The sequence below is a fragment of the Dromiciops gliroides genome, chromosome 6 (genome assembly GCF_019393635.1).
Source record: "Dromiciops gliroides isolate mDroGli1 chromosome 6, mDroGli1.pri, whole genome shotgun sequence".
NCBI classification, from domain to species: domain Eukaryota; kingdom Metazoa; phylum Chordata; class Mammalia; order Microbiotheria; family Microbiotheriidae; genus Dromiciops; species Dromiciops gliroides.
In genome coordinates, this window is record NC_057866.1 from 100,682,182 (window position 1) to 100,695,728 (window position 13,547).

Here is a 13,547-nt window from a genome sequence, read left to right on the forward strand (position 1 = left end):
TCTAGCAGGATGGAAAAGGCCTAGCTTGGGAGTCAGAGGCCCTGCATTCAAATGCCTATTTGACTCCTTACTTACTTCCTGGGTAACCTTGACCAAGAACCTACTCAAGGGCTCATTTTTCTCCTCTGTAAAAGGAGGGCTGAACTCAACATCCAGGACCTTTGCCATTTTAGATCTATGTGTGCAGGAAAACAAAATAACAAAAATTCAGATGTCCACAGTCATTGAGAATGCCTTAGTTAGGGGGGCAGCTGGGTGGCACAGTGGATAAAGCACTGGCCCTAGATTCAGAAGGACCTGAGTTCAAATCTGGCCTTAGACACTTAACATTTACTAACTGTGTGACCTTGAGCAAGTCACTTAACCCTCATTGCCCCACAAAAAAAAAAAAAAAAAGAATCCCTTGGTTAATCCTGGTTCTTTATTTGGTTAACCTGGAAACCAGTCCCTTTTCTTTCTTAGTTTTCCCATTATTCACCTCTGGTCCCTTCTTTCAGATTTTATTCCTCAGTTCATCCCTCAGCCACCGTTTTCCCTCAAATATTCAAACGATTCTGTTTTCATCAATCCAAATGTGCCCTCTGTGCAAGCCTATTAAAAACCTGCTTTCTAGTAAAACTGAAAACATCTAAAAATAATCTTTTCTTTGGTCTAAAAGCCCTTGCCAGACTTCACAGTTTGAAGGTAGGGAAACAGATCAAGGCTAATACCTAAACTAAGAACAAAAAGTACTTTCCTTATTAAAAACCTTGCTATCTTCAACCCCCTTGAAGTGTTTGGTGTTAGTACCCCCTTCTCCACTGAGAAAGCATTGAGATGTTGGCTATGAGGCAGTTAGGTGGCGCAGTGGATAAAGCACTGGCCCTGGATTCAGGAAGACTTGAGTTCAAATCTGACCTCAGACACTTGACTAGTAAGTACTAGCTGTGTGACTCTGGGCAAGTCACTTAACCCTCATTGCCATGCCCTCCCCAAAAAAATATTGGCTGCAGGAAAGATAGGTCACTATTTTCTTCTGGGAAAGACTTGAGAGGAGTGGTCAAAGAAAGAACTGAATGGTCACCATTGTTTAGAATGCTGTTTGTCCTTCATTGTCAGAGGACCATGACATCAGGGTGATGTCAAGACTTGCACAGAATTGGATTTAAGTGAGGAAGGCTGTGCAAGGTCACCAACCTCACTCTCTCCTCCAGAACCATCTGGGTCCAATGGCAAGATACATATCAAGACAACTGGAGATGGCCCCAGATATTTAAGGCAGTTGGTTAAGTGACTTGCACAAGGTCACACAGCTAGTAGCCCCCTGAGGTAAGATTTGAACTCAAGTACTCCTGAATGTAAGACCAGTGTTTTCTCCACTGTGCCGCCTAGCTCCTCCTATGTTTGGAATTAATGTTAACTCCAAACCTGTATTTTCACATCTTTTGCTTGTTCATGATTCCTGTGAATGTTGCCTCAAGTCATCTTGGGGTTAAAAGACATGTCAGAAAACAGGGGACAACTATGCCATTTTTCCTCACCTCTCTAATCTAGAAATGACTTGAATATTAGGTTAATGGTAAAGTAAATAATCATTTCTGACATTTGTGCCTAAAAGTCTTTTTTTTTTTTTGGACGCAGGGTGGGGGGCGGGGTGAGGATTGTTAATCAAGGTTAAGTGATTTGCCCAGGGTCACATGCTAGCAAGTGACTGAGGTTGAACTCAGGTCCCCCTAATTCCATGGCTGGTGTTCTGTCCACTGCATCACTCAGCTGCCTCCCCTAAAAGTCAGTGCTGTATGGTATTAATATTTTACATTTTACAATGATACAGATCACAACTTTTCCTTGCTTGTCCCATGTTCTCCCATAAGTTCATCACAAGAGTTCCACCCAAACTTTATAGCCCACATTTATCTCTCAGACTCAGTTCTCCAAGAATTCCTCTTCTCCTTAGGAACCACATGCCCATCCTTCCCCCTCCCACACATAACAGGAAGAAAAAGTCCAAAAATTCTTTCACTGTCCTCCAACTTTCAGTCTTACAGATAGCCTCTCAGACTCCAAGGTGGGAAAGCAAATATAAATTGAGCTATTCAACCCAGACAGAATGAATTTACTTCTTGGAAGGTCTTTGTAGGGAAGACCTTATTAAAAAATTGTTGAATAGCCAAGCTTGGATGACCCCAAAAAGTAGCTAACTATCCTGGGCTTGAGCCTCTAGGTCTGCATGCTACCAATATTTCCGTTTTCATGGGGGGACTAGGTGATGCAGTGGATAAAGTGCCAAACTTGGAATCAAGAATCCTGCTTCAGATACTTGCTTGACTGGGCAAGTCATTTAAAAAAAAAAAGTTTGCCTCAGTTTCCCCATCTGTTAAAATGAGGATAATAATAACACTTCCTTCCTAGGAATAAGATAATGATTGTAAAGCTCTTAGCACAGTGCCTGTAACATAGTAAGCATTGTTAACTAAATGTTAGTTACTAGGGGCAGCTAGGTGGCGCAGTGGATAGAGCACCGGCCCTGGAGTCAGGAGTACCTGAGTTCAAATCCGACCTCAGACACTTAACACTTACTAGCTGTGTGACCCTGGGCAAGTCACTTAACCCCAATTGCCTCACTAAAAAAAAAAAAAAAAAAGTTAGTTACTACTACTTATCATTTTTCTGGAGACTAGAGATTTATTTCTCTTTCCTTCCCTACAGGCAAAGAGGACACTCAGAAAACTGCATTAGTTACACTGTGGACTGGCCACCATGCATCAGGGACATGGTGCTATCCAAGGACCCCTCAGCCCAGCACATGTGTGGCGGCAGCCTCCCCGCCTTCTCATTGTGGATGCTGCCCTCCCCTCCTGGGCCAGGGTCTGCTCCAATCTCTGTGAGGCTCTGCAGAATTTCTTCTCTCTCGCCTGCAGCCTGGGAGGCCCTATCCGCATGCCCTTGTTCAGCATGTATGTGGTTCAGAGTCAGCATGAATGCATCCTTCCTTTTGTGGTGAGTAGAACCAGGAGAAGATTCCTCAGTGGGGTTGAGAATGGTCAAGCCTGAGCTGGGTGCGAGTTGTACCACAATCAGTACATCAGAGCAGCTAAGGCTTAGGCTGGGAAGGCAGCAAGTTACCAATAACAGTGAGGTATAGTGGAAAGTAAAGCAGTTTGAGAGCCCTATGCTCTAGGTTCCTGCACAAAATCTGATGCTTCATTGTAATCTGGTGATGACTCTGGACTCTCTTAAAGGTGATGCTATTAGTAGTTTCTACTGAGCTGGAAAGGCTTCAAGTACAGTCCCACTTACAGACTGCTTTCTGAGGACCAGCGTAGCTCAGTATGAAGAGGCTCATCACCACTAGTATGGCCATTTGGGATTGACTTCTTTGGCTATCACAGTACACGAAACGAAGACCAATGCAAAATGGCAGAAGGGCTACCTCCACTTATTCAATGACAGTAGCAGAATTATATAAAAAAGGGGTTAAGGGAGTTTAGAACCCCATTTTTAGATTATCTATAAACATTAGCTTAACTATTGGTACTCCGAATGTAAGATCTTTGTCCTTTGACTGCCGAATAGCCAGAAATGAAAGCAGAAGACACAGAGAAGGTGCCGTTAAACAGAAGCATGACCAAAAGTCTTCCAGGAGAGGTAAATAAAGGAAGGGGTTGGTGGAGTTGGCTTTCTCGTGTGTCCAAAGTTAATAAGAAACATCATTTCATGGGATGCCCAGTCCTCTTGTTACAGGGTTTATAAGGAGCCTAAAATGAGCTCATTTTGCAGATGAGCATTTAAAAAAAAAAAAAAGATCACCATAAAGATGATTGGAGCTTATGTGCTGACATCTCTTGGAGAGAATGAAGAGACATAAAAATTCTACAAAGACCTTGATGAGACTTTCCACATTAAATTAATATATACTTTGTGTGTGTGTGTGCGAGGCAGTTGAGGTTAAGTGACTTGCCCAGGGTCACACAGCTAGTGAGTGTTAGGTGTCTGAGGCCAGATTTGAACTTAGGTCCTCCTGACTCCAGGGCCAGTGCTCTATCCACTGCACCACCTAGCTGCCCCAATATGTACTTTTAATATAGCTAACTTAAAAATAAACATGGAACATAAGGGAAGAGGTCAAAAGTATTTTGAAAATACAGCTCAAGGGGCAGCTAGGTGGTGCAGTGGATAGAGCACTGGCCCTGGAGTTGGGAGTATCTGAGTTCAAATCCGACCTCAAACACTTAACACTTACTAGCAGTGTGACCCTGGGCAAGTCACTTAACCCCAATTGCCTCACTAAAAAAAAAAAAAGAAAAGAAAAAGAAAAAAGAAAATACAGCTCAAGAGTAGGAAAAGGGAGGCCAACAGTTTACATACTGTCCCCAAACCTGACACCTATATATCACAAATAAATTCTTCTGAAAGATAGTGCTAGGTATGGCAGACACCAAATAACATCACAAAAATGACATCTATTGTATCTTTTTTTTTTTTTTGCAGGGCAATGGGGGTTAAGTGACTTGCCCAGGGTCACACAGCTAGTAAGTGTTAAGTGTCTGAGGCTGGATTTGAACTCAGGTACTCCTGAATCCAGGGCCAGTGCTTTAACCACTGCACCATCTAGCTGCCCCCCCCCACTATTGTATCTTAAGAGACAAGAAACAGCCGGCTACTGATGTGGAAATTATTTCTGAATCAGATTTCTGTGTACAGTGGGACCATCAGCTTGTTTAGGGCAAAGATCAAAATCAATACCAAACTGAAGAAAGAATGAACATGAGGAGTTGGCTCAAGGAGGGAATAACATACACACCGAATTGGGAGGAGTAATCTACCTAACTGCAGGAAAGTAGGAGAGGAAGAGGATAAGGAGGGAAGGGTGAAAGAAGGGAGGGCAGAGCGGGGGAGGGGACAGTCAGAAGCAAAACACTTTTGAGGAGGATTAGGGTAAAAGAAGATAGAAAATAGAGTAAATATCATGGGAAGGGCATAGGATAGAGGGAAATAATTATGATGATTGATTATAATGGCAAAACGTATGGTACCTACTCTTCTGGGCTATTGGGAAGGAAATTCTTTGTCAAGTTTAAGGTACTATATAAAAGTTATGATGAACAGGATGCTATGAGAAAAACCTGGAAAGACCTACATGAACTGAAGCAGAGTGAAATGTACTGTATACAAAATAAGAGCAATAATGTAAGATGATTTCTGGGAAAATAACGTGGTTATTTTCAGCAATGCAATGATCCAATATAACTCTGAAGGACTTATGAAAATTGCATTCCATCTACAGAGAAAGAACTGATGGTATCTGAAAACAGATTGAAGCATAATTCTTTTTTGATAGTTCCTTAATCTGAAGTTTTGTTTTTATGTTTTCTCTCATAACCTAGAGATGTTTTCCATGGGGGGAAAAAAAGAATTAACATGAGAAGATACGGCATACAATTAAATCAGCAGCACCCAGGTTTATACAAACTACTGACACTAAATTAAAGAACACACATTCATATAAACTATCACCATTTCCTAAGGAATTTTAGCTCTTATAGACAACTGCACAGTGAAGAAACCAACAAAGTCCAAAACAGAGGTTCTTAGTTGAGGGTCCACAGACCATCGAGATCTGTGAGTAGATTACAGGGAATTCGTGGCCTTGGATAGGAAAAGGGTGTATCTTTCTTCCAATATAATTTGTATACTTTGCAGTCCTATATATTTTATTTTGTGTATTTAAAAATGTTATTCTGAGAAGTAGCCCATAGGTTTCACCAGACTGCCTAGGAACTGCTTTCGTGAGGAAACACTTAATTCCCTTGCTAAGTGGTAAGGTGGAGAAGACAAGGGCAAAAGCAGTTTGGAATATAAACGTAAACTCGGGTAGGAGGATGGTAGACAATTATGGGCAGTATCATCTCATAAAAGAGCAATAAGCAATGGAAGGAAAAACAAACTGATGGAAAGCTTGTCAAGAGATCCACATAAGCCAGCTCATTCTGAGAGTGTTTAAGGACTGAAGTAGGAGGACAAGGAACAGATGAGACAGGGTTGTTTTAGCCAATTACTTCATCGTTAATCTGGAGCCCCCACAGTTGAACTCCAGCATTGCAGTCTTCTCTGTGTTTCATAAAAGAGTAGAAACAGAGAAGATTAGCGGGACCAGACCAGCAACACATGGAGGAGCTGTGCACTGTAAGCAGCACAGTTGTGAGCGCATTGGTGGATCTATTCTCTAAGAAAGTGAGAAAGGTAACAAACACTTTGAAAATCATAGATATTCTTGTTAAAGAAAAAAGGAACCAAGAAATTGTATCAATAATTACCGACCCTATTTTCCACATAGAAAAAATGTTTTTGAACATGATGTACATACATAACAAGTGCATCTGAGCAGGAAATAGACATACTTTTGAAAATGACACTCTACTATAAACCATATCTTCATAGTCATACAATCACCAGAAATGTCCAAAGAATACAGCATCCCATTGTGTTTATTTGTTAACTATAAAAAAGCATATCATTCACTCCACAAAATGTCACTTTAAAGGCTTTTCTCCATCCAACAAGGTGTGTCACATGCATGTTAAAATCTTAAAAGATTCGGGCAGGTAGGTAGTGCAGTGGATAAAGCACCAGCCCTGGATTCAGGAGGACCTGAGTTCAATTCCGACTTCAGATACTTGACACTTACTAGCTGTGTGACCTTGGGCAAGTCACTTAGCCCTCATTGCCCTACCAAAAAAAAATCTTATAAGATTCCTTGAAAGACACACAGCTGAGATAATTTTGTTCAGTGACCCTCTCATTATGAACTAGCCAGATGAGGCATAAACAAGGGGCTATATGTTCCCATAAGATGTTTGTCACTAGCATAGAGCAAAGCTTCTTAAACTGTGGGTCTTAAAATGTGGGGGTCACAAAAAATTTGGCAGTAAATGTTTGGTTTGTATGCCCATTTTATTTAGGAGTCACGTAAAAATTTCTCAGGCGAAAAGGGGTTGTGAGTGGAAAAAGTTTAAAAAGCCCTGGCATGGAGGATGACCAGCACAGCATGTACATGGGAGAGGGGTTCCCTAAAGAGAGAGTGAAGAGCATTGTGCTGTAAATAATATCAAGTCCTGGAATTTCCCAAAGCCTAACAAACCAGATCCATAATCAGTAACCTGATCAATGAGAGTTCCTCACATTTAACAACTTTCCCTTTGGTAACCACAACAATAACAAAGAAGGGTTGATACATGGTCTTAGAGCACATCATAGGTTAAAAATTTTAACCAATACCTCTGGAACAAACAGATGCGACTTCACAGAGCAATAATAAAGACTGATGATAGGTATACAACACTGTATTTGTCAAATGTAACTGAAGTTGCTTTACTTCTGAATGGACTGTATGAAATGGCGAGATCTAAGAATGAAATCTAAAGGCCCTTCAAGAGCAGTGTACCTCTAAATTCAACCAGTAATGATGTCAGCAAAGGAGAGTTTGTAGAAACAAAAGGGTCTGTCCTAGTTATCTAAGTGCGGGATATTGCCACCAGAAATTACAAGAAGTATAAGGAGACCAGACTTATTGATAAGTGAAGTTTACGCAAGGAAACAAACTGCAACATATTGCACTTGCTCTTTCTGTGACAGTCAAAAACTGGAAACTATGGGAGTGGTCTCCTATTGGGGGCTTGCTAAACAAATTGTGGTGTATGAATGGAATGGAATTTTTGTGCCTTGAGAAATTATGAAATAGACATCTTCAGAAGAAAGTGTGTATACCTCTAATGAACTGATACAGAATGAACTGAGCATAAAGAGTACAATAATTTATACAATGACAACATTGAAAAGCAAAGCAATTTTGAAAGATTTTAACTCTAATTGATGGAATGATAAACCAGAAGGCCAGAAGAATGAGGATGAAACACACCACTCACCTCCTGACAGAGAGGTGATGAGGCTGTTAGATGGCACAGTGGATAGAATAAAACACCTAAAGAGAGCAAGACCTGAGTTCAAATCCTGCCCTAGACACTTAGCAGTGTGACCCTGAGCAAGTCATTTAACCTTTGTTTGCCTCATCTGCAAAATGGGGATAATTATGGCATCTACTTCCTAAGGTTTTTAAGGATAATACTTGTAAAGTACTTCATAAACCTGAAAGCCCTTTGTAAATGCTAGCTGTTATTATCATCATCCATTTTCTTTTTTTTTCTTTTTTTTTGCAGGGCTATGGGGGTTAAGTGACTTGCCCAGCATCACACAGCTAGTACATGTCAAGTGTCTGAGGCCAGATTTGAACTCAGGTACTCCTGAATCCAGGGCCGGTGCTTTATCCACTGCGCCACCTAGCTGCCCCATCATCATACATTTTCAAACATAGCTAATGTGGAAATTCATTTTTGCCAGACTATGTGACTGTATTGTAGATTTTATTTTGATGTTTGTTTTTGTTTTGCTTTGTTTTGTTTTGTTTTACAAAAGGTGGGAAGAAGAGGGACAGGTTAGTTTTTTAAATACTTGTTAATTGAAAAAATAATAAACTATTAAAAAAAATGTCACTGAAGTTTGCAAAAATTCAACACTTATAAAATAAATAATAAGATATAACCTAATGGCCATAATTATACATGAGAAACTAATTCTTTCACAAGCTAACAGATGATAAATCCCTGTACTACAAATATAGACCTCAGAATATCCTTGGAAATACAGCAAATAAATTGCTGGACAGGCAAAAGTATTTCTCACAATCTCCTGAAAATAGTATTTATCCATAAACATTTGAGAACAATGTTTTTAGTAACTACTGCCACACAAAATATTCATGATCTCCAGGCTACATGGGATGAAAAGCCTTTAAAAATATAGAGACTCGGGGCATCTAGGTGGCACAGTGGATAAAGCACTGGCCCTGGATTCAGGAAGACCTGTGTTCAAATGTGACCTCAGAGACTTGACACTGTGTGACCCTGGGCAAGTCACTTGACTCTCACTGCCCCACCAAAAAAAATTTTATATGTGTGTGTGTGTGTGTGTGTGTGTGTGTGTGTGTGTAGATAGATAGAGAGAGACAGACAGACAGTCAGACAGACACTTAGTAGAAGCAATAAAAACTGGGTGGGAAGAGTATAAAGTGTATGTCATCCCTGTCTTCCTTGCTCCTCTTGGAATTGATCCAGAGATGGATTCAGGAAGATTGCAGAGAAAGAACTAACATCCTAGTACTCTCATTTAATTTCAGAAAGCAGTCATTCTAACATTCATGCAATAATCTGGAGATCGTTAAACATCAAAGCCTCATTGCAACCTGTCTCTGGACCATATATCTACCTGAGCTCCATCAAACTAGAGAACAAAATAATAATAACAATAGTAGTAATAATTGACACCTAGCCCTTTTAGGTTTATCATGTGCTTTATATGTATTATGTATATACCGTATATAATGTATGCTTTACATGTGTCATTTTATTTTTTCAATAGTCCTGTAAGATAGCTTTTACAGGTATTATTTACCTTTTCTTCCAGGCCAGGTAGCTGGTGCAATGGATAGAGTGCTGGGCCTGTAATTAGGAAAACTTATTCATCTTCCTGAGTTAAAATCTGGCCTTAGATACTTAGTAGGTGTGTGACCCTGGGCAGGTCACTTCACCCAAACCCTTATCTGTAAAATGAGCTGGAAAAGGAAATGGCAAAGCACTCCAATATCTCTGCCAAGAAAACCCCAAATGGGGTCACAGAGAGTCAGACATGACTGAAGTGACTGAACAACAACCACCAACCTTCCTCTGGATAGAATTCTGAATCCCAGGGTCAGGAAGAACTGCTAGAAGTCATTTAGTGTATAGCCCATTAGAAGAGTACTGATCCTTTTATTCAAGACTTCCATGATAGAAAATTTCTTTTTTCTTTAGGTGACCTACTCATGCCCTGTCTGACTAGAGTCGTCATACGCTCTGTATTTTCTTGGAATGAGTTTTCCTCACTCTAAGAAAGAGAAGCAAGTTCTGTTTGTGTTATTTATTCGAACATTTAAAGTATCTGTGACTTCTTTGGTATGTGAGCTTCTGCAGGAAGTCTGCACCTCCTCCAAACCTCAGTAAAATTTCTTGAATTCTGTGGCCAAAAAGTGGTCAGCCTTCTGATAACAACCTTTCCAGGCTAGGTTCTTCCTTAAATGACAAACAGTCCTCGAGTCTTTCCAATATGATAGAACCTGCCAGAACTTGCCTCTGTTGGCATAGCCTTTGGGGACCTGGGGTAACCCTCCCCCCATCACAACTTGGTGTCAGAAGTTCTCGAAGGAGACCTATACTATGAAGAACAAAAGTAACATATAATACATCTTGGAGCCTAGTGCTACAAGTGCTCTGGAAACACGGCACTATACTGTTGTCCTTGTTCAATGTGCCTCAGGCTTGGGGTTTGGTGGGAGAGCCAGAAACTAGTGAAAAGCCCAGACTCTTCAGCCATCCAGCTCTAGTAGGTGCAGTAATTTAGTACTCTTCTGGGAACTCTGCCCTGTGTTGGGCCTTTCTGTGAAGTACAACTGAAGGGGTGATTGGAGAAGCTTGGAATAAAGTGTACCCCTAATTTGGCATACTTCAAAATCCAGGCCCCAAAATATGAGACTGATGCCAAGGGCCCACACTCTATCTTACCATAGTAGAATATTCTAGACCCCAGGGGTGTCAGAATGATCAAATCCAGTTGCTCATATTGTTGCCCTCACCCCAAGCAAGAAGGTTAGTCAGGAAGACCCAGTTCCTAGATTGATCAGTTAATCAATCAATATATACTTATTGAGCCAAGTACTAAATAAAGACCAAGCTAGTGACAGTATGCAAATCATAAAAGAGAAATTGACCTGCTCAGGTACAGAGATAATTTGCTGGAGACAGGGGAGAGGTCAAAAGAAGAAAGGATTCTACTCCCATTGATGGTTAAGAAAAAGGGAAATAACTATTGCCTCCAAGTTATAGTAACTGTTGCCACTCATCCTGCTTTTACAAGCTACATGTTCTTTTCATGTGGTTAATCATCTGGAATTTGAGGGTGTTTCAGAAATCTCCTTTTATGCCTCTATTTTCTGTGGATTCCAGATTTCATGAATGTTAGCTATTTCTAAACTCTGAGTCTCCATACAATTGTTCCCTTGTATCACGAATGGAATGTACTGTTTGGGTGGGATTTGGGGTGGGAGGTGTCAGTGTCAAGAAATGACAGTGCTTCTCTGGAAAAGGATTTGAGTTCCTAGAGAGTTGTTTTCTCACTGAGACTGGATTGTAAAAAAAATAAAGAAGAAGAAGAAGAAGAAGAAGAAGAAGAAGAAGAAAAAGAAAAAAAATTCAGTCAGGTGTCAGCAAAACCATTTCAGAAGGAGCCGGGTGACTCATTTGGCTGCACCTATACCAGCAAAAACCACACTTCTCTGCCAACCAGTGCCTCAGTTTTTACACAAATGTGTCCATTTATGGAGGCTTTCTACCCACAGCTAAAACTAGGCCAGTTTTAACAAATGAATACCCTTAGGCTCACAAAGTATTTGCTTCTCTTCTCCCCTGGAGCCCTCTCACAGAGGAAGCTTGTCTATCATTGTTGGATCAGGAAGGATTGTTACCAAGGACTGACCAGAAAGAGCTGCCCTCTTCATTACAGGCTTAAGGAGGAAGGGTGTGGAATAGGTCATTCTGCATTTCTGAGGGCATAAACCCTGTGTCTTGTCTGAAGAATACCCTTGTCCCAAAGAGAAAGGCAAATTCTATAGTACCCTCACTCCACCTAAAAGGCAACTCGTTATATGGAAAAAGCAGCATGTTAGAGCCTGGATTCACATCCTGACTCTGATGCTACCTATGAGGCCCTGGGCCATGAAACCCTCTCTAAATTTCACTTTCCTCCTCTGCAAACTAGAGGTATCGGTACTCACCACTCCCTAGCTCAGAGGTTATTAAGAGGAGCACTTTGTAAAACATTAGTACTTGAAGTACTTCCTTTCATTGGTGTGACTAATAAATGAATACTCTTAACCTCCAAAAATATTCACTTCTCTTCTGTCTTAGAGGCCTGCCTCAGTGGAAGCTTATTTATCCTTGTTGAATCAGAAAGGATTAATCATTCCCAGAGACTGACCAGGTAGAGCTTCCCTGAATCCCTCCACTGATGCATAGCACGACTTTTATGACTTAGTAGATGATCTTTCTCTGCTTGAAAATGTGAAACCATGAACCTCTTTGAATTTAATTAAGCTGGTCCTCAGATGACAGGTAGATAGTTCATCACTATGTATATACTTGATTTTCCAGTCAGAGTTTCACTCTGTGTGGTGCAGTGTAGAGAGCCCTAGACAAATATGAATTTGCCCCATTTCCAAGACCACTTTCAAGATAGCCTTATTTTCTCATTCAGAAGATGGGAATAATAACACCTGTGTAAGAAGGGTTGAATAAGGGATTTTCATGATCAATTTGACGAGCTTCTTAATTGATTTGATAAGGTCATAGACTGAGCTAAGTAGAAGTTGGGAGAGCAGGAAGGAGATTCTAGTATTCTCCTTAGAGAATAGAAGCATACCAATTGGTAGCTTGTTGAGAGGACAGGAAATGAGGTCTTGGTTGGGCTCAAGGAACTGGCATTTTCCCAAGATTGTTGGCTGGCTGAGATCCAAGAGGACAAACTCCTTACCTGAGAGCCACCACCACTGTGATGATCTCCAGAATCAACCCAGTGAGGTTTCATTCATGAGAACAACTGGCCTATAAAGAAGAACAAGAAGAAAAAAATTTTAAATAAATGAATAAAAATGGGGCAGCTAGGTGGCACAGGGGAAAAAGCACTGGCTCTGAATTCAGGAGGACCTGAGTTCAAATCCGGCCCCAGACACTTACTAGCTGTGTGACTCTGGGCAAGTCACTTAACCCTTATTGCCCCACAAAAAGAGACACACAGACAAACAGACAGACAACAGCAGCCAGGACACTGCTAGATTTCCTGCAGAACATAGCCAAAACAGACATATTCTCTAAGAGGTTCTTTCCTGACCCCCAGACAAAGGTTGTTTTCATGAATAAAACCTCATTGGATTGATTGGAGAGATCATCAAATTGATCAGGAAATTCCCCTAATCCTCACTCGCTTTCCCTAGTTAAATATTTGTTGTTCCAGAAAATCGGACTGGGATGCTTTCAGGCACATTGGTCCATATCCCAAATTCTGAATTTCAGCATAGGACTCGGGATTAGAGAGGAACTAGAGATTGTTCTCTTCTTGACTGATTTTTCCAGTGCCTATCACTAAAAGCCCAGAAATATGTCTATGAGACACAGTTTTTAGATACTCATATAAACAAGTTAACAATTATTTCTGGAGTTTATCATCACCCCCTGACTGATGGCAAGAGCTTCAGAAAAGTAGATTTGGAGAGTGAACAGAAGTTGAGGGTCTGATAGCTATAAACAGCAAAAATGTTCAGATATAATGAACAACATTAAAGTTAAAACACACACCCCGTCCTTTGTTTTAACAATTGATAAGCTCCAAAAAAAACCCAAAATAAAACAATTGATAAGCTGTCAAAG

General features: G+C 40.7%; 1 protein-coding gene across 1 annotated transcript in view; it reads left to right on the forward strand.

Moving 5' to 3' along the window:
• The first annotated feature begins 2,739 nt into the window (after positions 1–2,739).
• Positions 2,740–13,547, forward strand: part of LOC122732425 (meiosis 1 associated protein) — a 109,367-nt gene continuing 98,559 nt past the window's right edge. The window contains exon 1 of the mRNA XM_043972558.1: positions 2,740–2,979. Coding sequence (XP_043828493.1) covers positions 2,740–2,979 — 240 coding nt within the window. The remainder of the gene's footprint in view (positions 2,980–13,547) is intronic.